The following is a 25,261-nucleotide window of genomic DNA, read 5'->3' as shown; positions in this document are numbered from 1 at the left end:
GACCCCGTTATTAAGCAGCGCAGTGGAGATTAATTATTAAAGAAATCCAGACCGACCAATCGTATGTATAAAACACACACACACGAAATACAGCCAGGCGGATCAAAGCAGCGGCAACTGTCTCTGTCACACAAAACCGTTCGTGCAGAGACAGGCGGGATACTAACCGGTCCAGGGTGGTTAAGGACTCAGTTTCAGAACTTTGGGGGAGCAAAGGAAGGGGGGAGAAAAATAACATAGGAAGAGATAAATGAAAAGATAGGAAGCTCACAGAACAATAATTGAGAAAACACATCCTACGAGCAACTAAAGAAAGGAGGAAAGTCAGCAAACTAAATGGGGCTGGGAATTCGGGGGAAGGGGGAGGAGGCACGTGGACAAAACCAGCCCAAGGAAACGTTAACCCTCCTAGAATGGCCCCAGTTTCTTTATCTGCAGCAACATGCAGAGAAAAACTGAGCAGGGAGGCTGGAAGGCACCACCCAATACGAACTCGATGAACAAACGTCTCTCAACAGGCCAAATTCCTACCGATAGCCCCACGAGGCTGCGGGAACCCTTGGAAGGCCGAGTCACGTTCCTGGGAATCTGACTTCTTTTCCCTCTCATTACCCAGGCTGTGTGGGTTTAAAGCAACCGCTGAACGTTACGGGGCTCTGCTTGCTGAATTCTAAGCAGTCGACCGATTCTTGTGACTAAAACCGGGCCACTTGGTCCTTGCAAATGGGCTAGATTTAACGGTACACGTTGCAAAACCGAGCGTCCCTTGACTGCAGAACTTTGGCTAGTTAACATTCAGCTTCAAAGAAAAAGCACACAGAGACGCTGGCATCATCAAACGGGTCTTGAGGGCACCGGGAAAGGAGGAGTGAATGGCTGGCAGATCCAGTCCTCGACCCTGGGCACAAGCCGCCCATGGCCGCCTCTGCCAGATGGCTGCCACGTTGGACCCTTGCCTGTGGCACGGGAACCCGGCAACAAGCTCTGTGCCAGGATCGTGGCAGGAGACAGACACCCAGGAAAAGCAGCTTCCGGGTCACAAGGAATTCTTGAGCCCTTGCAAATCTCCAGCAGCTAAGAGTTCCAAAGCTTGTGCCGCTCCCCGTAGCCCCTTGACAGCGCACGAGATGGATCCAGAAACAGGCTTCCCAGGAACACTGGAAAGCACGTATGTTTTCGAGGCATCTCCAGCACATTGAACACAGTTCTACTAGACCCCAGGGATAAAGAGCTTGGGTGCCCTTGATTTTTGCAGAGAGATACAGACAGAAATATTCTGTTTTTAAAAGCAACCAACTGGGGCTAAAGGTGGTCTCCAGCCCAGCTCCACGCACCCCCTTCCAGATTTTCTCCTTAAACCTCCCCCTTCCCTTCCTCCTCCCCTTCTGCCCTCTCCACTAAAGACTGGAGCAAAACCTGAGCCAGGAGAGTTCACTCCGCACTGCATTCCACCTCTGCCTGACTCTGATTCTCATTCTCTGCCTCTAAACCGCACTGGAGAAAAAGCTGAGCTTTCTGGGGAGGAGAAGGGAGGGGAGGGGGCTTAAAGAGCACAGACAAGAGGAAGGGGAGAACGGGAGGAACAAAGGAGCTACAACCAGCAGGCTGAACGGTTTATCCTCGGTAGGCAGGAGGCTGAGAAAATACTGTCTGCCACCACGCCTCAGAAACACACGTGCAAAGACAGGAAGAGAAAAGGTGTTGCAGGATTTGGAACTGGCTAAAGAATGCTCTGCACGGTGGTATCAGAACCGGTTTCCAACCTGGCCAGAAAGCTTTGACAGGGAGAGCAGAATTTAAAAACCAGCCTTCGGCCACTACTCACCTCTCCAAGACGGTGCCGCCAGCGGCTGCTGGGGTGGCTGACTCCGTGTCTCCGGCACCGTTCCCCTGATTCAGATTTGGGGGGCAGACGCTGCTCACGGATGCTGACGGGAAGTCTTCCGGGGGTTCGTCCGGCCAGCCAAACTGCTCCTTGGTCTTGCCGTAGATCTTGACGGCGTCCAGCATGGTGACCCCGGCGGGATCCACAGATGCCCCGACTGCAGGGGGGAAAAGAAGGGAGTCTGAGCCCGCCCGCCACTGACGTCCCACCCCACCCTGCGGGCCATTCGATTCGAGCTGGGCCTCTTTTCCGGAGACGTCTGCTGTGGCTCATAAACCAAGGTTGCAGCTCAGCATCCTGGGCTCCATCCACAAGCCACCGTTCAACAAACCACGACTCGCTGCGATGTGGAAACCCCTCCCAGCTCAAGAGACTTCGCTCGCGGCATTCGCAAACAGGACAAAAAGCAGGGCTCTTACTGAAAATGGTCAGCTTCTTATCGGCCTGCAGGGCTTCCTCTCGCGTAAAGGGGAAGTCAAACCACCGAGGGCGGCTGAGGTTGAGCTGCATGGTCCGGCCAAAGACTTCCAGGTAGGAGGGGGCTCTCTCGATGGCTTGTGTTCCGATCTGGACCCGCATGCCCGTCATCACCATGGTGCTGTTGTTGTTCGTCACCTCGATGGTGAACCCCCCGGGCTACCAAAAGAAGGCGGGCACAGCTCACGAAGCAGGAAGGGCCAGGGATCCTGCAACCTCAGGGAATCTGGGGGCTTCCTCGCTCCCGCCGACCCTCGCAAGGACTTACCTTGGTGTTGGCCACGTACATGCCGGTGGAGTTGAGACGGTGCTTGATCTGCTGGGCGTTGTAGACCTGCAGGAGGTCGTTGCCCCCAAACTCCACGTCCGTCAGCTGCTGGTTGTGCTCGAAGAAGTCAATGGGGAAGTTCACTTGGGTGGAGGTGCGCGTGGCTGGAGGGCCGAGAGGGGAAAGGGCAAAGACAGAACTGGACGTCAGGCAGAGGGTGAAGCCGGGGGCGGCTGAGCGTCCGCTGGCTGCCCCAGATCCCTGGGTTGCCAACAGGGGTGGGAGGGCTGGGCAGCAGAAATAAAGCCTTCTCCGTGACAGTGCAAACTACCTTTATAGACCACCCTTCCCACCTAGCATTTTAGAGTGTGCTGGACTTCAACACCTATAATCCTCAGCTAGCACAGCCCTCAGGAAAGGCTGGCTGGTCAGAACACGCCTCTTTTGAAAAACGAGCCTCTGGGCTCCTCTTTTGCATGGTTCACGTTCGTTGGGGAGAGCCATTTTGGGCTTTTGAATGCAGAGGAATAAAAATAAGGAGACGCTCAATTACGTGCCCCATTTTGACAGCACCCCTGTTCGTCTTTCCGGCCTGGGCATCGGTCTCAGCCGGAAGAGGAATTCCCATCGGCTCCAAAGCGAAGTGCACCCCCTACTCACAGATTCCCAGCCTGCCCTACTGGTCATTCAGAAATGTTGACCAGGTCCCACCTGACTGCCACTCCAAATCTGGACCCGTGGCCATAACCCTTGCTGCTGCTACATCTTTACTTCTGCTTCTTCCACCTGCTGCATTCGGCTGTTCAGCGCTTCCCCCTCTCAGACTCTTTCATCTGCCCTGATCCCTGAGCCTGGAACGACAGGCTCCACCCTTCCTTCTTCCCACTTCAAATCTCTGCCAGGCAACAATCTTGGTTTGCAACATAACCAAAGGCCTGTCTTTGTCCTGGGGCTGCCCCACGTGCGTGACTGGACCCTCCTTCCTCACCACCTTCACTATCTTCTCTATCCTCAGTTTTGGACTGTAAGGCCTTTGAGAGCAAAAGGACTGACTGATAGGAAACTTGTAAAACATGAAAACGATATGATGCTTGCTAAATAAAGAGTGGTGACAAGAGAAATCTTGTACGCATGAGTAAAACCATGTGATAGAGGAGGAGGGGGGAAAAAAGAAGAGGAAGGGGAGGGGAAAGAGAAGGAGGAGAGGGAAGAAGAAGAATGGGAGGGGGAGGAGGAGAAGGAGAAGGAGGAGGAGGAGGAGGAGGAGGAGGAGGAGGAGGAGAAGGAGAAGGAGAAGGAGAAGGAGAAGGAGAAGGAGAAGGAGAAGGAGAAGGAGAAGGAGAAGGAGAAGGAGAAGGAGAAGGAGAAGGAGAAGGAGAAGGAGAAGGAGAAGGAGGAGGAACAACAACTTTTTCCCCAAAGTCCAGAGCCAACCTGACCTTGCAGCGACTTACGGATGGCTGCCGCTTTGCGTTTGCGGACAGGCTTCATAATGCTGATGACGCTGCTGGGCTGGAGGGCGGGCTGGAGCCAGTGGGACGTGTTCTCAACGTTGGCCATGTAGATGCGCAGGCTGCCGTCCTCGCACAGCAGGATCATGGTGGTCCGCTGCTGCTCGTTGCAGGCCGTGTGCCGGATGGCTACCATGTCTTGGATCTAGGATGGGAAGGGGACAAGGATGACGTCTCAGGGAAAAGCAAGAGGGCCGGGAAGCAAGGGACGTTCAGCACACATATGCAGGCAGGAATTCTTCGCACTGAGGCTCTGGATCACAGGCTCCGTCCTGAATGTGAGCCCCACCCACTCTGCTGGCTCAGCAGGATGTTTTCGGTTTCCCGTTGCAACCCTGATTCAAAGCTGATCTGGTGCTCCACGGCGACATCAGGCTCTGCAGTTTTTAAACGGCTTTGCAACGCTCTCCCTCTCTTGCCTCCTACCTTCCGTGAAGCCCACCTGCAAAGGCTGCAAAACTCACCTTGGCTTTAGCTGGCAAAGTTTTAATCTCCTGAATGAGGAAGGTGTCAGGCTTCACCATCATCACGAGAGGAACGCCCGTCGTCTGTTGCACGCAGCACACCAGGCCAGGGTGGTTCATGACTTCCGACCACTGGCAGAGGGCCGGGGAGGTCTTGCTGCTCCCGTTGGAGCTGTAAGGACGGAAGGCGTGGGGATTAGCCCAGAGTTACAAGCTGTTTGCTCAGCGTCCCGGGTCTTCCGAAAGAAGGATGGAAAGGACTGAAAAAGAACACAGACCCTCCCCAAATTCTCCCTGGCTCCTCTGCACCCACCCTAACAGCCGCTGCCCCCGTCGCAGAGGGGAGGGAGGGGAGAGGAGGCCGCACCTCTTGATGTTGATGGGAAAGAGATGCAGCACCTCCAAGGTGGCTCGGCTGATCGTGGCAGCAAAGGATTTCCCCTGGCAGTAGCTGAAGAAAAGCATCTGCAGGACATGGGAGTAGTAGACGGACACGCCGCCCCCGGCCACTTGGCCGTTGCTGTCCTGCCAGGAACACAAGGGTGGAAAGTTGCAGACGTGGGCTTCCAAAGAAACAAAACCTATCTGACTCTAAAGTGGTCTCCGTGGATTGAGGAAACCCCGCTTTTAAATCCCCCATCCGGTGGGAGTTCTGGACAGTGGCTGTGGAGGAGGCTGGGCACTGCCCAGTACCTTCAGGTCCTCGTGTGCAACTTCCAGGACGTTGGTGACGTAGAAAGGGCCGTGCTGGGCGCTGCTGGCCTCCTCCATGAGCTGCAGGTAGATGTAACCAGCCGAGGACATGATGACCACGATGTTCTTGCCCTCTTCGTTAAAGAGAAACGTGATGTCCCTGATCTTGGAGCTTGGCAGCAGGAAGTAGAAGGTGGGGCTCAGGGCATCCACCGAGAGGTCGTAGATCTGCCCAGGCAGAAGGAAGGGGTGACACTTTGGGATGAAGGAGGCCAGAGAGGCCCACAGGGCCGAGCTGCAGGGAGGGCACTGAGAGAGGTCCTACCCGCCCTCCTGTGGAGGACCGGCCACAAAAGATGGTCGAGAGCAGGTCTGGGCAGAGGGAGAACGTCAGGATGAGTCAGCCGGCCTCAAATGACCCTACCTTGACAAAGTCAGCCGTGACGATGGCCAGTTCCGTCTGTGACCCTGGAAGCCAGACCGCTTTGATGATGAAGTTGCCCGTGGCAAGCTGAGGGTGCAGCACCAAGTGATCTGAGACAGACCCGGAACTGCTGAACGTGAGGACGTGACAGTCCTGGAGAGGGGCAAGAAAGTGGAGTCAGCTGAGGCCCACGTACGTGCATGGGCGTGCATGAGAGAGACTGATAAACAGCTGCCGTTTCTCTATGCCTTGTTGAACACATCATCGTGACCGCTTTTGCAAACAGCGCTCTGCCCCAAACCACGGTTCATAACCTATGCGGCTTGGGTTCACAGCGCAAACGATAAGATGGCTTGAGGCAAGGTGTGAGTCCAGGCTGCATTTAGGAGAGGGACCAACGCTTGGCTGCTGGACACTTGCAGAAGAGAAGGAAGCCGCTGGAGAAATCCAGGCCAAGCCTGCATAAAGCACACGCGGGAAGGCGCAACGAAGGACCACCAAGGGCCTCCTGCAGCTTCTGCTTCTGGGGGTCTCTTGTCCGCAATCGCCCACCCTCCTCGCAGAGACGCAGAGCCCAACGGCACGCTGGCTGGGCCTTTACCTTCAGCCCGCATACGGCCAGGTAGTCCTCCTTGCAGGGGTTCCCTGTAAGGCTCAGCACCGTGAAGGGAACGGGGGCAGAGGCGAGGCGAGTTAGAGTCAGCTTCCGCTTGCTGGAGTCGGCTTGCTTGAGCAACGCCGAGAGCTGGAGCACCGTGATCTGCGTTGGGGAAAAAACACACAGACCCCGTGGCAGAGAGCCCAGAGAAGCTGTGCCACCATCCTTGAAGCTCCCCGGATCATGGCTTCAACCCAGGAACCTACAGAGATCTCTCCATCACAGTAACAAAGAACAGAAAGCGAAGACTAGCCAAATGGTGCTTTGCTCGCATAATGGCGATCACCTGGAATCTTTTCCTGGCCACTCTGTATTTTATGGGCTTGGGGCCGGTTAACAGCCCTTCTCGGTTGGACTGCAGCAATGAGAAGGGCTGCCTGGAAGACCTGATCAGAAAACCATTCAACCTTCGGCGCTGGAGATCATCCGAGGTTCTAGATCCTCTGGCCAAGCTTTACAGGACCCACACCCTGCTACAGAGATCCTCTCGCTGCTTCTGGAGCGGACCCTCCGCCATCCCTCTGTCCAGCTCACCTTCCCCTTCTCGTGGCTGACAGCCAGGTGCTGGCGCCGTCCGTGGGGCGAGGAAAGCACACACATGGCCACCCGTCTCAGGACGTGGGCGCTGATCAGCTGCCGGATGGTCTGGCCTTGGTCCCCACTGTAGTTCATCCGGACGTTCTCAAAAGCGCCTTCCTGGGAGCCCAGCGTCGGCACCTGGAGGGCGGGGGACAGCTGAGAAAGGAGCCGCCATGACACAGCCTGGACTGTTAGCTCCCCTTCCCTTCCGAAAGCAGCCACAGCAGCTGCAAGGGTCAGGGTCTCGCCTGGAGGGACGGGACGAAGGGCACCTCCAGCCACAGGGGAGGCCAAGCAGGAGGTTTACTGGAGGCAGCGGCCAACGCAGCCCCCCGCCCCGGGCTGCTGAGGACCTGCCCTGCTCACCATGAGCTGGTCGGTCATTTCCACTGTCTTGTCCAGGGTGTGTAACTGGTTCAGGGCCTGCTGGGCCCGGCTGCTGCTGCCCATCGCCGAGGCCTGCTGGAAGTTGATCTGGATGGCTTCCATGAGGAAGCTGAGCAGGTCAAGGACCAAAGAGGCGAAGGAGAAGTTGGCCTTGGGGGAAGCAACAACAGCGGGGCTGAGAAGCCTCCTCCCACCAGGGAGCAGATCCTGGCACACTTATTATCCCCCACACACATAACTCCCGGGGCAAGGGCCAAACCTGGGCCTGCAACTGCTCCCGGCAACCTTCCACGTTTCTGCAGAGGCTGCTCTTCTTGGGCTTGTCCTCGTCAGCCCCTCGGCCATCACTGGCTGAGGACTTGGACTTGTCAGTGGGCGAGGTGCTGGAATGCCGGACGCTCTCCGAAACGCGAGGCTCGCTTTGGAAGGCTGACTCCTTCATGGTGGAGCTGATGCCGCTGCTGGGGGTCCTCTTCACCAGGGCCTAGGGAAGGAGAAACACTGTGCAAGGGACCCCAGCCGTGGGGCAGGGAGCGGGGTCACCACAGCTGCCGTCTTCCAGAGCGGCTTCCCTCCCCGAGGTTTCGGCCCCGGAACATACCAGGCAGCTGCCGTCCTCCTTCGCTCCACAGTCGCAGAAGAAGGATCCGTATTTAGCATACGAAATCTCGTGGTCCTTGTGGCAAACCTTGGCACAGACGGTACAAACGCCGACACCATCCACCATCTTACAGGTGTGGCAGTGATACCTGCCGAGGTAGGAACACAGCAGGCCGGGGCGCGAATGAGCAACCAGGACTTTTTTCATACAAGTGGGACAAAAGGGTGTACCCCGTTTCATTGGACCGCAGGGAAACCTCACCAGTGCTGGTTCATGAATTCCTTCTGCGTGATGGTAAACGTGCAAAGCTTGTTGCAGAGGGAGTCTTCATCCTATATCCGTGCACACACGGGGAAGCACACAGAACCAACGGCTGTTAGTCTAAAAACTGTCCAGTAGCTCTGCGTTCCACACATACTCGCAACCGGTACAGTTAGGAGAGAGGAGCGTGCGGTTACACGCTCCTTCTTTTTAAAGACTCCTATTCTAGACACGCTCCTTCTTTTTAAAGACTCCTATTCTAGACAACTGAGGACACGAGCAGCGCCCTGCTGGATCAGATCCCTAGCCCACCTAGTCCAGCGGTCTGTTAGCCACACTGTCCTCAAGGCTGACAGCCATGGATCCCCTCGACTTCCATGCTGTTATGTCGAGGGGGTCCCTTCTCCCTGTTGCGCTATTTGGATGTCTCCTTTTGGAACAACGAAGGAACGCGCGCTCCCTACGCCTTCCTACGTGACTGACAGAATACATTGGCTAACCATTACTTTGCACAAGAAGCGCTCTCTTATCCAAATCCCCAGCTCCAAAGGTGCGACTGAAAATCAGCCAGGAATTTTTGAACGGATCACCCGCGGCTGCCTTAGGGCCCCTCCCTGGCTCCAACGCTAGGCAGCTGGCCACTAAGGCGGATCTGCACAAACAGCTCAGCTGGCTGGGTTTTCTGGCCCACTCACTGAGTCTTCGGCCTGTGAGTCCTCCTCCTCCACGGCCAGCTCTTCCACCCAGTCAGAGTCCACTTCGATAGCCCGCTCTTCGCCGTCCACCGAGAGGTGGCTGGTGCCCTGGCTGCTGCTTTGGCTCAGGGCGTTGGTGACATCGGCCAGGTAGGAGACGATGTGGCACGTGCACTCCAGGATGGTCACGTGCTGCAAGAAAGAGTTGGAAAGCCACTCGAGCCGCCTTCCAGAACAAACCCTGCCTTTTCTGGAAGACCAGCGGAGGGGCTGGGGAGGAAACGTGGCCTGAGGATTGGTTGAAAGCCAAGCCTGTCCTTTGCCTTTGTGGCTCTAAGAAGAACCTGGATGGGTGGATCCAAAAATCATCTGCAAAGGTGCCAGAGCTCTGCTGCCTGACTGTACCCGACCAGGCCTTACCTTTCCGTGCATCACGCTGGCGTTCATTTTCTCAATCACGTTCTTCTGGGACAGATACTTCTTGCTGAGAAAGGAGAAGAAAGAGTGACCTGGAGGCAGAGCCCAGCGGCAGAGGGGAGTCCAGGCCCCACCCCAGTTTCCCTCCCATCCGGAGCCCCAGGACCTGGGCTGGGAATTTCCCAAGCAGTTGCCTCATCAGATGAGCCCTCCAGCTGGAGCGCCAGAAGACCCCCTTTCCCCACGGCAGAGCTTCCAGCTGAGGGATGGGGGAAACACCCCCCTGGCCAGCGGCCTCCCCTCACTCCAGCAGCATCAGCAGCACAGCCACGTCCTGATCAACCACTCTCCTTCTTTTCTTACCATCGCCCCAGCCAGTCCACCGCAGCACTGTGCAGCTGGAGGTGGCCGGCCCCTTGCCCGGCACTGGCCAGCGTAGCCATGACCACCATGAGCTCTGGAAAGCCTGTTCCATCTCCGTTTGCCAGCATCTCCGTAGCCATGGGGATCAGCGTACTCAGAAGGACGGTGCAGGCTCCCTCGCCGACTTGACTGGGGTGGGGAGAAGGAGGTAAGACACCACACGGAGAGCGAGCGGCGCGTTTTTCGCAGCAGCATCCCCCAACCCTCGCAGTCCTTCCTACGGGGGAGACTGGCCCACGCACCTGTTCTCCCGCACGATGTAGGTCGTCAGCAGCTGCAGCAACTGCCGGTTCTCCTGCACCACCTCCAGCTGGTCAGACTCTTTGGGGGGAGAGGTGGTCATCCGTGTCAGCCACGCGTGGAGGCGCACAGGCTCAACGCAAGCCAGCTGGGCCAAGGAGCCACACAAGCGCAGAAGGCTGGGGTTTGGACTCTTCTCGGCTAAAAAGGGGGCCGAAAGAGAGGGAAGTGAGCCGTGGTTGGCCAGTGGCTTCTGAGGCAGATGGGCCTCCGGGTCTCCAAGGCAGGGAAGACCAAATTTAGTTTGCTTTAAAAAGAATCACCCCCTGTACTTTTGGCAGGGACAAGATCCCTTCCCTTGCAGGCCCAGAGCTTCATCAACAGTTCACGAGAGCGGCAGCGCAAATCCGCCGAGGGGCTGTTTAATGAGTGGCCGTCGCCCTGTTCGTCCCAAGGAGGGCGAGAAAGATTTGTGAGGCAGAACTCGGATGCGTGCTAAGCACTCACTTAGCTGGAAGAGCTTGGTGAAGAATTTCAGAACGCGGTTGCAGAACTTGGCAGAGAGGTTCTCGTTGGCTGTTGCCATCATGATCTGGACCAGTTCGCCACTGGTTGGAAGGAAACATCAGGAGGCAAACATGACAGGAGAAGGAATTCTGGGGTTGCAACTGGTCACCCCCCGTGACCCGCCACGCCACATGTGAAGATGGGGTTCAAACCCAGGCTCCCCTGCTCCCGTGGCACCCCTTCTGAGCTAACCCAATGTGCACTTCTAAACTGCCCCCAAAGTGGGGTAAATCTGTGTAAAAAACATGCCTTACAAACAGGGCAATAAAAAACCAACACCGATAAAGCAGGGAGCTAGAGGAACAGCACATACCTGTCAGAAAAAAACTCCTCCATGGCTTTTCGGGCTTGACTGCTCTCCAGCTGTTTCTCCAGATGTTGCAGACATTCTTCCAAGATGGCTTCATCAAGGCCACTAAGGGACGAGAGACAAAAAGCAGAGTTGTCCCTACGAGAAGTTACTTCTCCTCCAATCGGAGCCCCCCAGAGCTTGGAAAAAACCCGGCCCAAGCCGTTTCGGGTGGGAAAGCAAGCCGGCTCACCTGTTTGGGTCCGAGTGGTTGGCCAGAATGTTATAGCAGCCCATAATCAGCTTCTCGTAGACCCGTGACAGGAACTCGTCCGACTCCGCTGGGCCCAGGATCCTCTCGAGGGAGTTGCTGCTCATCTCCGCCACGCTCTCGGTGCTGGTCTCCAGCAGGAGAGGCAGCAGCGTGCGGATCACCTGGGGCGGGTTCAGGTCATCGGACCAGCTGGAGCCAGAGGGGAGAGGAAAAATTCCCTGGGAGGGGGCCCCGGCAAGACCACCCCTCCCGCCACCCTGGCACAGGCCAGCCTTCCCGCAGGGACGCAGGGCAAAGGAGCTGGCCAGGACTTACACCACGAGATCCCCGGTGAGCCTGACCAAGGAGAGGAGGGTGTGCTTCAGCGAGGCCGCCAAAGGAAGGCTCTGACTGCAGAGGGTGCCCAGGTGGGCGGCCTGCACGGCACTGATGTAGCTCTCGGCCGGAATTGTGTCGTTGGCGAAGGCATTGCGCTACAAAGCCACAGAGAGGGGTCATGTTCTGAGGGGGGTTGCTAGTTAAGGTATTTCAGAGACTGTTGCTGCCACCAAGCTGGAAACAAGCTCAGAGAGCCCGTTGAATCAAACCTCACCCCTTGCCTGGGACCCGTGGGAAAAGGCCCCACTCTACTTCCTCCTGCAACCATCAGTTTAGTTTGGAACAAAGCAACTTGCCAGAAACAAAAGGCAGACTCACCCAAGAGCCAATGTTGGGGAATTCGTTGGTATGAATGCTGTTCCAGGACTCACACAGTGACTGGACAGCTGATGGCAAATTCTGGATAAGAGCAGGCCCTGCACAGAGAGAAAACCAAAACGCTCCAGTCAGGGAGTCGGGAGAGGGGACCAGCTCCGCCTGCTGCCAGTCCAAGCCCTGCCGGCTCATCAAGACAAAAAGGGCCAACTCTGGCTGGCAGCAGCTGGAGACAGAGATGTTTGGCATGGCTTGTTCCTGCCTTGGAGATTCTTTTAAGCAGAGATGTTCAGGGGCACCAAACTGTGTACTATCGGTATCATCTACCCTGAGACCCAGCTCTTTCCTCCAAGAGACCTCTATTTCCTTTCCCGAAGAACTGAGCCCAGGGCCATACAGGTATTATTTTTACAGAACCATTTCTACGTCGCGGAGCGCTGTCATACTGGGACTTAGCCTGGCTTAATTCTGCCGCCGTCTCTTTTTCTTGCTGTAAGCGTATGTTGCGACATGTAAATTTGATCCATAAAAATTTGACCCGTTCGACCTACCCAAAGTGTTGGATTTGCAGCGACTGGAGCCGATCGCCAAGACGGCAGCATACCCCTGCAGCTTCTCTTCGGTCGGTTTGTTCTCGGCAGAGCTGTCCTCGGAAAGACTCTGCAGGAGGTAAGACCTGCAGCGAGAGAAAAGCCATTTGACTCCACGAGACCCGCCGGGCGCAAGACTGCCGTGGCCAGGATGAAGGAATGCCAGCCTCAGAGAGTTCCAGCTACCTGGTGAAGGTGGCGTAGGTATCTATCAGCTGCAAGGCGGCTGGCAACAGGTTCTTCGTGATCTCTGACGATTTGTGGGGGTCGGTTTCGGCAGCCAGCTTGGAGAAGTGCTCGTCGAGGGAGACCTGGACTTTTGAAATGGCAGCGTCGAGGGTGTAGATCGACTGCAAGCTGGGAATCTCATGCAGCTGAAGGATCGTGGTGCAATCGATCCCGCAGAAAGAGGAGATCTTGGAAGGGAAGGAGGTGATTGCTTACAGAGCCGTCACCCAAAGGGGTTTCGTGGCTGAGGTGGGATTTGATCCCTCACCTCTCCCTGCTCCAACTCAACCCTCTTGGAGGTGCCATTTCCGTCCGCTATCAGCGTGACTTGTCAGAGGAAATCCTTCTTTTCCCCCCAAGATCGTGTGCCTGAAGGCGGAAACATGTCTTTGATTCCTCTTTAACAAGCTCTCTGAGCGTTAACGCACCTGCCTTGCAAAATATTCCTCGGCGATTTCCACATCGTACTTCATGGAACTGCATTTGGCAGCAGTCAGCTCGACAAGGGAAGATGCGTGCTCAGGTTTCATCCCCTGTTTGATGAGGTGATCCTAAGGGGAAGTCAGAGGAAGACCAGCAAAAATTTAAAAAGTCAGAAGACGAGATGTGCCAGACAGGTGTGAGAAAGCGCATTCTGGTAAAACTCACTCCAGTTGCTGCTGTAGTTGCAACCCGCCAGACGCACAACATTCTCCCACTGAGGAACGCAATTAACACAAGCAGCAATAATTTTGTTGGGTGCATCCTTCGCCCCTCTTGCTTTTTCACATCCTTAAGGAAGGGATTGGATATTGCTCCCCTTTCACATAAATCATTGCCTGGACTTATACATCAATTCTAATTTCACAAACGTGATCTTTTCCTCTCCCCCCAGCCAATATTCTGCTCTGCGAGACAGCGACTGGTTTCTCTTTGTTGTGTTTCTATTTGCAGTGACTTATTCTGCCCAGAAGCTGCTTCCGGAGGACTCTCATCTTGCAAGACAAGACAGTAAAGACGCAGGACTCGCGGTAACGAGGCAGCTTTGCATCTTCTGGTCCCAAGCGAGCTTGTTCAGTGGAGATCAGAATTCTGATCTCGCTCTGGTTTGCCTGGCCAGAAGGATGCAGAGAGAAGCTGCCAAGTTCTAAAATAAAACCAAATCTTTACTCCCAGGAACCTAACCCTTGCAGTATACTATGCAAACCCAGGCTTGCTTAACCACGGTCTACTGAAGAACCACACTGAGCCGAGTTCACACAACCTGCTATACCACAAAACTTTCTAAAGCCCCACCAAGGCCTTACAGCTTCAAGTGATGAGTGAAACCCAAAAGACATTGCAGGAGAAGACCTCAACTGGCGAAAGGGACCCTACAAAGCCGAAAAAATGCACACAACACCCCCAACGCACAACTGCTCTCCTAGAGAAAAATCGCCCTAGCCCAGTCCTTCGTAACCCCCCTCCCAGGGCCGTTCACAAGCCTGGGTGGGAAATGAAACGAGCAGGAGATTGCTTCAAGCCCTCCCCAGCCAAGAGGAGCAGGTACCTTGATCCAGCTGACGTAGGAGGGGATGTGGAGGCGAGAGGACCAGCGCAGCGTGTGGAGAATGTCGCACTCGCGCATCTCTGGGCTGTTCATCGCCAGCTGGTTCATGTAGTTCTTGGAAGGGGGAAGGATCCCAAGGATCCGCCAGAGAATCAAGAAGTAGTACTGAAGCGCGCAGGCCTCCTGATTGAGAGATGAAGACAAGCAGCCTGGTCAGCCGGTTGTTCCACCGCCAGGGACGAGGCCAGCAACGCTCGCCTCCCCAAAAGGGGCTCTCCCCCACAACAGAGCTCTCCTTACCAGCGCCGTGACGTTTTTGGTTTCCTTTCGGCGGAGGGTGTCAAACTGGGAGCCGGCAGCCAGCAGCGAGGCGAGGGCCGAATAGAGCTCGTCGTACTTCATGGCCTTGGAGAACAAGACCTCGCACACCTGCAAGGGAAGTGGCGTATCCTGAACAGCCCAGCCACCGTCCTTCCCTTTGCTGATCCAGGTTCACTTCAGGGCGCCCCCCCACCAGTTCCTCTCTTAATAAACCAGGCGGCCCGCCAGGATGAGTAGAGAAAAGGCAGCTTGCCAGAGCAATACAGACCTGTGGCTCTAGCTTGGGGGTGGGGGGGCCCCTCCGCAAGTGGAGAGACCAGGAATTAAACTCTGGGACTGGGGTCAAGCAAAGCACTGAACTACCCAGAATGGCCCCACAGGCTGCTTTTCCAAAATGGAATTGGCAAGCCCTGAACAGGCAAGTCTTTTCTCCCAGAATCCCTTCCTGGCCTTCGGCCTCCCAGCCTCTTGCCTGGTGCTCTTCAACGCCCCGAGGGCAAAACCTCTGCACAACGTACTGCAGCTGTTCCAGGGGCCAACCCTTCACCGAAAAGGGATGGGGGGGGCATCAGAAGGCAGGACAGCAAGAGTTTTACAGGAAGAGCAGTCTGTTACCGTGCTATCGAGGCGGTTCAAGTCATCTTCAGATGCTTCCGGGGAGAGAATGCAGTAGAAGCGAGGCTGGGGGGCAGCATCTGAGAGGAAGAGGAAGCCGTTTGCTAGCTTTTAGATTCCCTAGAGAAACGCACACGTGCCGGGGCCACTGGCCATGCTTGCTGGACACCTTGGGCTATGAACTTCCTCCTCTCCAAAGTGCCAGGCTGGCAAGTCTCCAAGGGGCCTCCCAGGAACCCGTCTGTCTGTCTTTCCTTTAGGCCCTGCCTCAGGAGAGAGACCTCCCAGGCGCCCCACGTGCCTCCCCTAAGATTCCTCAGGAGTCCTTTCGTACCAGAGGGACAGTGCTTGGCCCAGTTTTCTTCCACTTCCTTGAAACCGTGATAAAGCGGGGAAAAGGCTTGTCGGCTGCCCTCCTGGTTCCCGCTGGGCCAAACGATGGGAGGAGTCAAGAGGTTGTACTGCACCTAAAGAACGCACAAAGGCGACAGAAAAGGAATATAGGTCAGCTGGTTCACTCAAAAACAGTCTGCTTCTGCTACGAGCGTCAAAAAAAGAACACCGCCTTTTCTACACCGACCGTCTAGCATTCCTCTGAACTGCTCCTTGTTCAAAAAAGGAGAAAGGCAAAGATGTTGTTAACTTGTTTGCTCGCTTTCCGGTCTGTTTTCTCCGTGTCTTAACAGGAAGGCCCAGTGGAGCACAAAAACGAAGCAAGAACAAGCCAAGCGGGGCCAAATAAACCATGGTTTCAGACTGCACCCTGATGCCCACTGTGATTATTCCATTGCTCAGGGCATCTCTTGGTACCTAAGAGAGCATTCAAAGGATGGGCCCCAAGGGACCTCTCGGTGGGCCAGCCCTGATCGTTTTTTCCTTCTCTCCTGTCCCCACGGATTTGCATCGCACCTGCTCAAATAAATACACGGGAGCCTTCGAGTATTGGTGAAGCAGGTAGTCAAAGACCAAGAGAAGCCGGGCCAGCAGGAGAGGGACGCATCGGAGCTGAGAGTCCAAATTGGCTGCAACTTCTAGGATTGTCTGGACGCAGAGGGTCAGGATGGACCGCCGGCCTTTCTCAGAGAAACTGTGGAAGATCAGCAACAGGAGCTGGAGGTGCTCCACATTGAGATCCTCCGCGTCGCCAGGAAGAATCCCCTGCAGGGCGTTCTGCTTCAAAGTGCCCACAAACCTGCCAATGGAAAGAAAAAGGAAGGGAAGGGCGTTTCAGTAAAAGGCAGCCCTTATGCCTTAGTGTTATCTGTGCAATCGGGGTATCATTTTACAAACAACTGGTCAACAATTATACATCACAGCAGGATTAAAAACATTCTGTATTTGCTGCGACCAACCAGAGTTTAAAATAGCTGGGCTTCAGAGCTTTGTGTGAGTACAGCACAAGGGGGCAGGAAGGGCCCTGCACGCCCTGCAGGAAGCCCTCTGACTTTCCCTACCTCTCCCACACATTCAGACATTCTGGCACATCCGGGTCCGTCTGGGTGCTGGCTTTATGCTGCCAGATCAGGAGAAAACGAGAGAGCACCGACAAGCTCTGGGGGTGGATGTAGAGAGGCCAGGGCCCTTCGGAGAAAGGAGACACTCCCAGCTGCTGCAGGAGAATATTCTGGCAAAAGACAAGCATCGCGCAGGTTGAGAGACTGGAGTGAAGCAAATGCATCAGTGGCGAATGGTACACTTAAAAAAAAACTGTGCCTTCTGTTGCTACTCAGATCTCTGCTCTGGCTAAGACACTCAACTGATAACTTTCAGTTGCAACTTGTGATCAACCCCCCTAGGCCCCCAAGAGAAAGGGACCGGGGGGGCAGGTAGAGAAAGGAGCATGGAGCTGGTCTCCTTCTCAACCTGAATGAAGCACACAGCCCTGCTTGTTCCTGAGCTCAGCACGCTACCCTAACTATACTCTGGGTGTAGCCTCGACACTGGAGTCGTTGGCAGAGTTTAAATAAAGCCAAACACATCTGCCTTTGAATACAGTAACAGAGGCATTTGCTCCTGGAATGAGAACAAGAGGGAGGTTTCCTAATTATTACCCCTCATGATTTCCAGTTAACCAACTGCTCCTGCCTGGCCCCAGAGTCAGACTCACCTGCAAGGTAGGAGACTGGAGGTCAGAGGTCACCAAAGAGTGGTTGAAGTGATACAGCGCAGCAGCAAACTCGTCCTCTTCGGAGGTCCCTGCAGGAGCACAGAGTCCCCAGGTGAGGCCGGCCCCTCTCCTATCACAGGAGAGCTCCAGGGCAGGGCTGATCTTTCCATGTGGCCCCCCGGGGTGGGAAATAAACCCAGCAGCCCATCTTTCCTTCTCCTTCTCCACCCCTCCCGGGACCTCTACTGCAATATTCAGAAGTTTCATTTTCCATCCAGCTCGCAATTGCCAAACTCTGAGAGCTGGAAACTTTCTACCATGCCTTTCTTCCCAGGGGGCACGCCAGGCCTGACTCTCAAGGGTCTGCAATCGAGACACTTTACCAGCCCTACTAGTCCTTCAAACAGAATGGAGTGGTCATTTGTCAGTGTGGCTGTGCTTGCTCAGAGACTACTCGAGAGCTTTACTGCCAGAAGTGGATTTTCCCCAGAGTTACTCGGCGCCACCTCCAACACTCAAGCTGCGGCTGGGGGCGAGGGAGACTCGCTTCCTGACCTTTGAGCCCGTCCTTGTCCACTTCTTTGATGATGCTAGCTAAGGTGGCCATGTGCTGCTCCGTCAGAGACACGCTCAGGTAGTTGCGAATGAAATTATTCTTCGAGTCCAGCATGGAGGAAGTCAAGAAGTTGAGGATGTTCGAGGCCAGATTTAAGAACTAAAAGAAATGAGAAAAACGAAGGCGTCAATTAAAAAAGAAAAGAAGTGGAAGGCATCAGAATTTGAGGCACCAGCTCTGCTTCCTTGGAAGAGTCTCAGAAAGTGCCCGTAGCTCACCAGTTCCGGGTCTTTGCGACTGGCTAGGATGTTCCCGTTTTCTCCTGCCGATGGCTTGTTGGGGCTTTTCACCCGGGGGGAGCTCTCCAGAGGGGGTGGGGGAGGAGGGGGAGGAGGGGCCACCTTCTCCTTACTGGGGGAGATGGTCTCCTCAAACCACTGGCCAAGAATGGGCTCGCTGTCATCATCTGGAAAGAGAGAAGCAGCGGCAGTCGGTAGGCCAAAGGGGAAGGAGGGCGAGGAACGTGACTCTGGGCCTCCCCCAAGCACCCCCCTCTTCAGGAGAGCCCCCCCACCTTCCCACCGAAAGCCTCACACTTTGCAACACTCACCTTGGCTGCTGTCTTCCGTGCTGCTGAAGTCATCCTCGTAGTAAGTGTTGGAGTCGGTGGAGGCACTCACGTTGCTGCTCATGGACCCCTTCCGTTGTCTCTGCAGCACACAAGCCTGAAAGGGCGGGCAGGCGGGTGGGGGGCAGGCGGGTGGGGGGCAGAAAAACCCAGCACGTGAACTCCTCCCATCCAAACCTTGCCACTGTCTCTAGAGAAAATCTCAGATGGGAGGGCGAGCAAGGCAGGGAATCAACCAGCTCAGCGCTGCTCCTCGGGAAGCAAAAGCCTAAAAACCACCACTTTCTTGGTGATCTCGGCCGGCCCCTCTGCTTCCCCCCAGGTGGGGTTCACACACTGCCCACGTGATAAGCCCTGCTCCCACAGTACGGTGGCAGTCCAGAATTAGCCAGGAAAACTACTTGGTGACTTCCTGTTTGTGCTGATTCCCGTCACAGGCAGAATTCAAGCCCCACCGCGGCCCATCTCTTTTCTCTCGAAGCCCCGAAGCAGAGAGAGCCAAGGGGAGTGACTCCCCCAAAAGGGACATCCAGCTAAAGGCCATCCAAGAAGGGACCTCTCCAAGCACCCACCTTCCTGTAAGCCGTGGAGAGCAGGGTCAGCAGCAGATTGGCAAGAGGCACCGACTCGATCAAGCGCTGAATTCTCTGGATTGAAGTACTCTGGGCCATGATGTTCAGGGCAGCTGGGGGGCCATCCGTCTCCCAGCCCTGAAGGACGAGACCCCAGGGGACGGGGGGGAATGTTAAAACACACCTGGACCCTCAGCAGCAATTCAGAGGACCCACCGGTGCCCGTCTGCTCACCTTGTGAAGCGCCTCTACGTGGAGGTCTTGAAAGAGCAGGGTAAGGAGCTTGATGGCGTGATTGGCCAGAACAACCGAGAGGATGCCGAACCCCTGATGCCTGCGGAAGATGGCCCAACGTGAGAAACAGCAAGAGCAGGCCCTGGGAGCTCTCGTCTGGGGGAAGGACATGGAGGGAAGACAGCGCTCTCCAGCCCCGCTTTAACGCCCAGCGCCGAAGACTGGAGGAGCGACGGGGAAAAGGCCCCCAGGCCTTGCTGCTTTTGGTGCCAAACCTACCCTTTGCTGGGTCCAAGTTTGGGAGACCCCACACCCTCTTTGGACCGAACAACGATATCCCGGACCCGGAGGGCTGCCAGTGGGTCTTTCTCTTTCCCCTTGTCGGCCAGGGTGGTCGGGCTGAGGTTCAAGATGAGGAATAAGCTGTTCAGCAGACACCAGGCCCCGAGCAGCTGGAAGTTCTGGTAGTGCTACAATCCCGGAAAAGAAAACACAGCGTCTCACTCTGGCTGCCGCTCCAGCAGGGGGAAAAAAACTCCCGAGGTTATTGATCTTACCTCCCCGCCTGCGCGGCGGGAACTGCTGATTGCTTGGCCGATCATGTCATAGATTTCAAGCTGTGGACAGAGGCGGATTTTTAAAAAAGTCTCACGAGAGAGCCGAAACGCAGCCAACACCACCATCGAGTTTGGGGCTTCAAGGCTGGAGTTCCCTTCCCCGTCCCGTGTGGCTCACTCACGCATTTCTGTACAATGATGGCTGCGTCGTTTTCATAGTCTTCTTCTTTGGAGCTTGTAGAACCCGTGCGGACTTGCTGGGTGGTGCCCACGTGCAGGATTGCCATGCAGGTGGCCACGCTCACCCCTGGGGAGAAGAAAGATCCCAAGGTCAGCCAGAGCATCATGGGGCAATTCAAGGCCTTGAATCTCGTCCTGTGATGGGGGATGATGAGCGAGACATCCACCTCATTTTAGCATTAAAAACAACCTGGCTTTGGGAATTCTTTATGCAATGCCAGCGGCTGGCAGGGCACTTCATGGAGATTAAAACCTCTTTCCCAAAGAGCTCACGATGCAAATCTGAGCCCAGGAGAAACGGGGGGTATGAGGAAGAGGAGATAATTTTTTTTTTCCTTTGCTGGAACAGACAAGGCTCATTCTCTTCCTTCAAGTTTAGGAACCCACAACAATAAAGTCTCTCCCGGGGATCGTGGTTCGGCTCCTGTCTCGCACGGATTCACCTGCGTAGAGGCAGCTGAGTGCCAGAACGGTGACGTCCTGCAGGCGGGCGGGAGTCAGAGGCTCCAGGACCGGAAGGGAGAGCGTGTCCAGGGCCATGGTCACATCAATCACCAGGGAATGGAACCTGCGCAGGTGGAGGGAAACAGCAGGTTGGTGGGAAAGAGGCAAGGGGTCGAGCAGTCGAGTTCTGGTCACCAGGAAGTGAACCTACAGGGAATGGCGGGGCAAGAGCCAAGATAAAGTGACAGTGACACAGAGGAGAGAAAGGGGACGTGCTTACCCATTGCGGACGGCCGTGGCATCAGCTACGGTAGCTGGCATGATGAAAAAGGAATTGGCCGACACGGCGTCTTGGAACCGGTTAATGTAGCGCAGGAAGTATGGGAGATTCAAGCAGACGCGCAGCAGTTTTTCAGAACCACCTGCGGAAAAAAGGCGGGGGGGAGGGAGCAAAGGAGGCCCCCGAGGGATCAGCCCTGGCCTCTGAGGGTCTGGTTTCCTACAGGGGTCTGCCAGATGCCCCTGGGATGCCAGGAGGCACTCGGCCTGAAATTACTGAGTTGCTGGTGGAACAATTTCCAACACCTCAGAGGAAAGCTGGGAATTGTAGCTCTAAGCCTCGTCGCAGAAGGCGGGCACGAGGACACGTTCATGGCGAGAAACCAGCCCCAACACCCAACGTTTTTCAGACGATGCCTTTGGAAACCGTAAAACTCTGTTAGCAGCAAAACAAAACACCTCCTTCCTTACCAAGTTCTTGCAAGCTGGCCACGTTCTGGGCAACAAATATGCTCTTGGTTTTGGCCGCAGAGGCTTGGTCCGTGGGGGCCTGCTCTTCGCCTTCCCCTTCCCCCTAGGAGTAGAGCCAGGCGTTACTGTCTCCTGCCATCAGCTGGTTCACAGGCTTACCAAGAACAGCCCCATCCTCCCTTAGGTCCCTCACAAGACTCGACGGCGGGGACCAGGGCATTCAGAGCAGCTCTAGTAAACTGGAGGAAAGCCCTTCAAAGCCTTTTCTGTGCTTCCCAGAATCCCCTACCCTTGCACCCCCAAGCAGTGCGCTCCCTTAAGCCGTGTAATCTCAGGACAGAGTCTTGGGCCCCCCAGCCCCCCCTCGCTAAGAAGGACGGGCAGCCATTTTCCCAGGGAACTGAACCTTCTACGCAGCCTCCCTCCTTCCACTGGGTTCAGTGGCCACAACCCACCTGAGCCTGCAGTGTCATTGGAGACAGGGCCATTTTGGGATTGAAGACAGAGGTCAGCTGATTGAGAAAGTTCATCTGCACCTCCTTCTGTCGCAGTTCGGGCCTGACGGGAGAAGCCAGCTCTTTCTGATCCTCCACTGGAAAAGAGCAGCGGGAGCAGAGGGTCAGGCCAGGAGAGCAGCCCTCGCTGGACCCCCAGGGCCTCAGATGTCACTGGGAGGAGCCTTTACCGTCCGAGAGAGTCTTCACTGTCTGGGGGAGCTTGGCTGACTTCATCATCGCTGTGAAAGTGATGATCTCCGTCCTGTCCAGGCGGCTGCAGCCGGTGCACAACCCCTTGATCAGCAGGATCAGGTGTTTCTGAAGAAGCAAGGCCAACATCCAACCTCTGCTTGACACGGCATGATTTCCAAAGGGGTGAGTGGCACAAGATGCAGGACAGCTTTTCCTAAACCGAGCAGCCCCCAGCTATGCGGACAACAACTCCCAGAGTTCCCCAACCAGCACGGCCTTTGCTGTGAATTCTGGGAGTCGAGATCCCCACATCTGCAAGCAGACACCGGCTTCGTGGTTCAGCTTCAACCTAGAGCCTCTAATACAATTAGGCTGAAGCTCTCCACATGGTACCAGGAGCCACTTTTCTCACCTGTGAGACAGCACATGCTTCATCTGGGTTTTCAAGTCGCAACAGAGAGAATTCGATCAGTACTTTGCAGGCAGCCGCTACAGATTGCAGCTGATTCCGAGGTACTGAAAAGGCAAAGCGGTCACGTTAGTCAAATAATGCACGGGGCTTTAAGTTTTGAACAGCTCCTCGCAGATTTTCTGGGATCTCCCAATAAAAACTAGGCGAACGACAGTCCATACACAATGTCCCGACGCTCACTCACCCACTCCGCACACTGTGGTGATGTAGTGGGTTGCGAGGGCAACAAAAGATGAGTAGAAAGGCTCATATTGCTTGTCGTGGTGCAGGATTTCAGATTCACTGCAGTAGAGAAAAGAACCATGAGAAATACAAGCTCAGAAACCGGGCACTCGCTTAAAGGTGAATGTCTTCTCTGGGTGAATTCTGCCACTGATATATAGCAACTTAAACCTCCCTAAGAGCAGCTTAAAGCCAGCACTGGCTCAAAGGAGTCTTGGGCAGGAAAGGCTTGTCCCAGTTCTGCTAAATTAGGACCTCCTCAGCTGGAGCCCCTTTCTGAAGTAGAGCTTTCTCTGTAGAAAACGTGTTTTAGGGCAAAGCTGCCGTGTGCTCTCAGACCTCTGGCCTGTATTGTTTGGCACTCCTTGTTCTATCAAGAAGCAGAAGGCAAGCAAAAGCTTCACTGGTGGACAGATATATCTCTCAAGGTCAGCTGCTGAGGAATCCCAGCGGGATGGTGTTTAGCTGACCAGCCACTGTGAAGCAGAACGCTGGATTTAGGAAAGCCTATAGTTAGATTCAGCGTTGGCAATTTTTAAATTTTAAGAGGGATTGCACCGATATAGAATACGGACTCAGAACAAACCAACAAAAATAATCAACAAAGCTTTTCAAATCCAAGTAATTCACTCTCAAGGATCCCATGGAAATGGTGGATTAATTGCAGCTGAAAATAGTACCCCACACTATTTTGAGGCTCAGCAATGATTCCGCTCAGCTTAAACAGGATCACAAAATGACTGAGAGGATTTTGCAAATAAATGGTAAGAGTTATAGCTCTGAAAGGAAGACCTAACTGGGCCATAACACCCTATGTACTTGGATTGCGTACTATTTTTTGCTTTCAAAACCCTGACTAGACTCACGCTGTTTATTCTGCTGATAGCCTACAGCACACACTGAAAAAACAAGCAACATTCATAGTTCCACCCAGAAATGCAGAGAGATAAAGTTTGTGCAACTCTGCAGAAGGGAGGTTTCAAAGCGGGCTGTTGCGTAATAGAAGTTTTGGATAAACACCCTAATGCGACACGGGAAGAGGAAAGCATTTGGGGAAGAATTGACATTCGGCCCAGGAACCGCATGACTGTGAAGCCAAGTAGTGTTTTTAAAAGTTGTTTTGGGGGATCATCTTGTTCTTAAACAGCCCCAACTTTGACCCTGGGAAATTCTTGACCCAAACAGCACAAACGCCTGTACAACATTTAGCTTAAAATGAACATGTTACCGATAAAAGCAATATACAGTCCAAAAACTATTGATGCATTAGTTCAAAGGAGGTAACTAGTTGCTGTCTAATACAGAAACTATTCAAAATGCATATCTAAGGAGCAGAGCTCGCAGCACACCTGTAGAATACAAGGCTCTATATAGGAAAAATTCTATATTCAAGCCCTATTAGAGTCTTGGGTACCCAAAGAATGTCAGGATGGGATATGGAGTACCACTGAAATGAGGAGCTTCTAGGTTCATTACAGCTGGTGGCACATTCCCAGGCCATAAGAGAAGAAGAGGGAACCGCAGTCCCAAAGACGTGCAAAAGAAAATACAGGGCCAAAGAAAGCGCTCCACACATTCATCTCTGATGAACTGGGCCACAGTCAACGCAGTTTTATCAGCGGGAGCGAGAATAACGGGCAACGGTTTAACCAAGGCTGTCCCCAGGTGCTAAAGTCGGGCAGGGATGGGAAAGGAGCAGGTGCCGCAGGGCCAAGCCTTGCGCGGATCTGACTCCGAACAACTTTCCCACCCAGCTGCGGCGCGTGTCTTTTCGCCCCTCTGGAGGGCTCTGGAAGGCCAGATTCCTTGATGGGGAGCTGGCTCCGGTGTGGTTATGCATCTGCCTGTTCTGAGGCCACCCTCCGAAAAGACAACTTCGTGACCACAACAAGCCCGTTACAAATATCCACCGTGGGAATCCTGCTTTTGTGAAACCCCCTCAACCGCCACGCCGCCTGTCAGACCCTCCCTCTAGCTCCCGGGTAGCGCAGACCTTCCGCGTGCCAACTACAACTCCCATCCTCCGCATCCCTGGCCACTTTTCCCAAGCAACCCCCTCCCACGTGGACCTACTGCAACCCCCCCGCCAAACTACACCCCCCATCAGCCCCAGAGGGCAGGCTCTCCCCTCCAATCCGCAGCTCCTGCCTGCCACCTGGGCGAGGACTACAACTCCCATCAGCCTCCCCACCCACCCAAGGAGGCTTGGGGAGGGAGAGGCCGCAGCCGCCCCGCCCACCAGGCGCTCTCAGGCCAAGGGGAGCGGGGGAGTGAGGGCTGCGGGCGGCCCCCCCGCCTCGCCTGCGGAGTCACGGCCCCCCCTTGCGACCCCCTTTTAAAACCGGCGGGCGGGGGGAAGCCCCGCCCCCTCCCCACCTCTCAATGACGGAGGCCAGCAGCTGCGGCAGCTCGCGCATCTCGAAGGCCGAGTAGGAAGCCGACAGCAGCGGCCGCACCGCCACCTCCCAGCCCGGCTCCCGCTCCGAGCCCGACGGGGAAGACCCGGGGCTGCCGCCGCCGCCCCCCGACGCCGCCATCTTGCCGCCGCCTCTCCTCAGTTCTGCTTCCAGTAGCGTTAGAGTTGCTGAGGCGAGGAAACCAGAGGCCGGGGGAGAGCTTCCGGGTCGGGGCGGAAGTGACGTCCCCACCCGCTCCTTCCCGCTGAAGCTCCGCCCCCAAACGGAACCCGGGTGTTCCTTGAT

General features: G+C 55.2%; 1 protein-coding gene across 3 annotated transcripts in view; it reads right to left on the bottom strand.

The window, feature by feature from the left end:
* Positions 1 to 25,218, bottom strand: part of UBR4 (ubiquitin protein ligase E3 component n-recognin 4) — a 60,774-nt gene extending 35,556 nt beyond the window's left edge. The window contains exons 1-49 of one of the 3 annotated variants that reach the window (XM_088136854.1): positions 24,936 to 25,218; positions 22,522 to 22,619; positions 22,278 to 22,381; positions 21,862 to 21,991; positions 21,632 to 21,768; positions 21,177 to 21,279; positions 20,707 to 20,848; positions 20,426 to 20,550; positions 19,925 to 20,049; positions 19,743 to 19,802; positions 19,465 to 19,655; positions 19,186 to 19,285; positions 18,952 to 19,089; positions 18,362 to 18,476; positions 18,030 to 18,217; positions 17,751 to 17,910; positions 17,196 to 17,284; positions 16,543 to 16,712; positions 15,998 to 16,280; positions 15,423 to 15,555; positions 15,089 to 15,168; positions 14,453 to 14,581; positions 14,153 to 14,335; positions 13,053 to 13,175; positions 12,583 to 12,812; positions 12,358 to 12,482; positions 11,810 to 11,907; positions 11,429 to 11,586; positions 11,093 to 11,302; positions 10,864 to 10,965; positions 10,491 to 10,591; positions 9,986 to 10,184; positions 9,684 to 9,872; positions 9,324 to 9,387; positions 8,904 to 9,095; positions 8,209 to 8,279; positions 7,948 to 8,095; positions 7,606 to 7,830; positions 7,326 to 7,496; positions 6,915 to 7,097; positions 6,324 to 6,482; positions 5,723 to 5,875; positions 5,299 to 5,526; positions 4,973 to 5,130; positions 4,606 to 4,777; positions 4,070 to 4,286; positions 2,631 to 2,794; positions 2,305 to 2,521; positions 1,826 to 2,042 (exon numbers count right to left, since the gene is read on the bottom strand). In XM_088136854.1, the coding sequence (XP_087992980.1) occupies positions 1,826 to 2,042; positions 2,305 to 2,521; positions 2,631 to 2,794; positions 4,070 to 4,286; positions 4,606 to 4,777; positions 4,973 to 5,130; positions 5,299 to 5,526; positions 5,723 to 5,875; positions 6,324 to 6,482; positions 6,915 to 7,097; positions 7,326 to 7,496; positions 7,606 to 7,830; positions 7,948 to 8,095; positions 8,209 to 8,279; positions 8,904 to 9,095; positions 9,324 to 9,387; positions 9,684 to 9,872; positions 9,986 to 10,184; positions 10,491 to 10,591; positions 10,864 to 10,965; positions 11,093 to 11,302; positions 11,429 to 11,586; positions 11,810 to 11,907; positions 12,358 to 12,482; positions 12,583 to 12,812; positions 13,053 to 13,175; positions 14,153 to 14,335; positions 14,453 to 14,581; positions 15,089 to 15,168; positions 15,423 to 15,555; positions 15,998 to 16,280; positions 16,543 to 16,712; positions 17,196 to 17,284; positions 17,751 to 17,910; positions 18,030 to 18,217; positions 18,362 to 18,476; positions 18,952 to 19,089; positions 19,186 to 19,285; positions 19,465 to 19,655; positions 19,743 to 19,802; positions 19,925 to 20,049; positions 20,426 to 20,550; positions 20,707 to 20,848; positions 21,177 to 21,279; positions 21,632 to 21,768; positions 21,862 to 21,991; positions 22,278 to 22,381; positions 22,522 to 22,619; positions 24,936 to 25,096 (7,418 nt within the window). In that variant the 5' untranslated portion in view covers positions 25,097 to 25,218. The remainder of the gene's footprint in view (positions 1 to 1,825; positions 2,043 to 2,304; positions 2,522 to 2,630; positions 2,795 to 4,069; positions 4,287 to 4,605; positions 4,778 to 4,972; positions 5,131 to 5,298; positions 5,527 to 5,722; positions 5,876 to 6,323; positions 6,483 to 6,914; positions 7,098 to 7,325; positions 7,497 to 7,605; positions 7,831 to 7,947; positions 8,096 to 8,208; positions 8,280 to 8,903; positions 9,096 to 9,323; positions 9,388 to 9,683; positions 9,873 to 9,985; positions 10,185 to 10,490; positions 10,592 to 10,863; positions 10,966 to 11,092; positions 11,303 to 11,428; positions 11,587 to 11,809; positions 11,908 to 12,357; positions 12,483 to 12,582; positions 12,813 to 13,052; positions 13,176 to 14,152; positions 14,336 to 14,452; positions 14,582 to 15,088; positions 15,169 to 15,422; positions 15,556 to 15,997; positions 16,281 to 16,542; positions 16,713 to 17,195; positions 17,285 to 17,750; positions 17,911 to 18,029; positions 18,218 to 18,361; positions 18,477 to 18,951; positions 19,090 to 19,185; positions 19,286 to 19,464; positions 19,656 to 19,742; positions 19,803 to 19,924; positions 20,050 to 20,425; positions 20,551 to 20,706; positions 20,849 to 21,176; positions 21,280 to 21,631; positions 21,769 to 21,861; positions 21,992 to 22,277; positions 22,382 to 22,521; positions 22,620 to 24,935) is intronic. The other 2 variants (XM_088136856.1, XM_088136855.1) reach the window with 2 other exon arrangements.
* Between the last annotated feature and the right edge of the window lie 43 nt (positions 25,219 to 25,261).

The sequence above is a fragment of the Python bivittatus genome, unplaced genomic scaffold, assembly GCF_059951505.1.
Source record: "Python bivittatus isolate LINGU-HERP-01145 unplaced genomic scaffold, Pbiv_v1 ctg000090_np1212, whole genome shotgun sequence".
Lineage (NCBI taxonomy): Eukaryota > Metazoa > Chordata > Lepidosauria > Squamata > Pythonidae > Python > Python bivittatus.
Note: the sequence above shows the minus strand (reverse complement) of the source record. Positions and strands in the feature narration are given on the sequence as shown.